A 1,971-nucleotide genomic window follows, 5' to 3' on the forward strand; every position below is an offset into this window, starting at 1 on the left:
CACATATAAATATATTAACTGTGTAATTACAGAAATACACAATATATTATAAATGAATCTAATACGTTAATACATGTAAACAAAAGTGATCTCATTTATATCAAATAAGGTATATAGAATATACATTTAATTCAAAATTAAGATATATAATTCATAATATAAGATTCATATAATTAAGATATATAATTCATTCATAAAATCAAATATATAATATATATATATATATAGTAATATTTATAATATATAAAATTTATAAAAATAATTATATAAAATTTAATTCAAAATTTATTGAATATAAATTTAATTCTAAATTAATTAATTAAATATTATAATGTGCAGGCAGCCGTCCTACCTCGAGCTCCTCTGCCAGACTGGCTGACAGCGCCTCTGCCAGCGTGAGGCGGGTGCTGGCAGCCTCAGCCTCGTCCTGGTAGAGGCTGGCACGGCTCACAGCTGACGTCAGGTCCTGGTAGAGCTGCCCTACCCGACGTAGCAGGTGGTCCCGGATCAGGGCCTCCCGCCATGAGTCCTCGGGGGCACTAAGGGGGGCCTTAGGGTCCTTAGAGTCCTTGGGGTCTTTCGGGTCCTTGAGGTCCTTGGGGTCCTTGGAGCCATTGAGGTCCTTGGGGTCCTGGAGGTCCTTGGAGCCATTGAGGTCCTTGGGGTCCTTTGTGTCCTTGAGGTCCTTGGGGGCCTTAGGGTCCTTGGGGGCCTTGGAGCCATTGAGGTCCTTGGAATCTTTCTGCTCTATCGAATCCTTGGAATCCTTAGGGTCCTTAGAGTCTACAGGACTTATTGTGTCTTTCGCGCCTTTGGAATGGGAATTATCACCGCACTTGGAATCTTGGGAACTATCGGAATCCTTCGCATTGGAATCCTTGGTCGCCTTGACGTCAGATATGCTGACGCGTGCCACGATGGAGGTTTCGTTGACCACTACGGGGGCTGACGCCAGCAAGGCGCTGACATCCACGTTTGTTGCGTTAGTGTCTGTGTTTTTTGCGTTTGTTGTCTTGCAAAGTCTGACAAGTTTAGCGTGTTTGTGAGCTAATAAATGATATTCAAGTCGCCAGTGTTCCCGCTGCTGGTGAAGTTGGTGCAGGTAGCTGTTTGAGAGAGAATTCCCGCTAGATTGAGGGACTATCGAGGTTTTCCCGCTAACCACAGCATCACTGGAGAAATTTTTCTCACTAGATTGGGAATCTTTTGAAGATTTTCCGCTAGATTGGAAATCTTTAGAGGGTTTCCCACTAGACTGAGGTCTGCCATTACTAAAGGAAATCCCACTATTGGTGAAATTCGATTCATTAAAAGGGTTTTCATTGGAGAAATTCCCGCTATTTTGCTGCTGTGGGTCATCATGGGGGGTAATTTCAATATTCCCGCTATGAACATCCAACAAATTCCCGCTAGAAACACTGTTGCCACTGCGCGTGCTGTTCGATGACATATTAATGCTGCTGCTGGGGGATGAAGGGGACGGAGGGGAGTAGGGCGAGGAATTATTCCCCAAACCTGGGGAAGAAATTCGTTCAGTTCGCGGGGACGGCGAATTTTGGTCGACGCGTCGTCGGAGGGCGGCGACGAGACGACGCGTGGCGCCCACGAGGTGGGCGATGGCGGGGGCGACACCCGCGTCGCCCTCGCCGCCCTCCTGCGCCGCCCACCGCCCCTGGGCGACGTCCAGGGCCACGGCCAGCGATGAGCACCTGCAACACAAGTCAACCGTCAGCCATGCTGTGGTGTCAGCCATGTGGCTGTAGTGTCTGCCATGTGGCTGTGGTGTCAGCCATGTGGCTGTGGTGTCAGCCATGTGGCTGTGGTGTCAGCCATGTGGCTGTGGTGTCAGCCATGTGGCTGTGGTGTCAGCCATGTGGCTGTGGTGTCAGCCATGTGGCTGTGGTGTCAGCCATGTGGCTGTGGTGTCAGCCATGTGGCTGTGGTGTCAGCCATGTGGCTGTGGTGTCAGCC

The 1,971-nt window shown here is 48.5% G+C and overlaps 1 protein-coding gene across 1 annotated transcript in view; it reads right to left on the minus strand.

The window, feature by feature from the left end:
* Positions 1 to 319: 319 nt before the first annotated feature.
* The window catches only part of LOC108678445, an 11,310-nt gene continuing 9,658 nt past the window's right edge, over positions 320 to 1,971 (minus strand). Inside the window, exon 10 of the mRNA XM_018166866.2 lies at positions 320 to 1,709. Within this exon, the coding sequence (XP_018022355.2) occupies positions 320 to 1,709 (1,390 nt within the window). The remainder of the gene's footprint in view (positions 1,710 to 1,971) is intronic.

The sequence above is a fragment of the Hyalella azteca genome, unplaced genomic scaffold (genome assembly GCF_000764305.2).
Source record: "Hyalella azteca isolate HAZT.00-mixed unplaced genomic scaffold, Hazt_2.0.2 contig11240, whole genome shotgun sequence".
NCBI lineage: Eukaryota > Metazoa > Arthropoda > Malacostraca > Amphipoda > Hyalellidae > Hyalella > Hyalella azteca.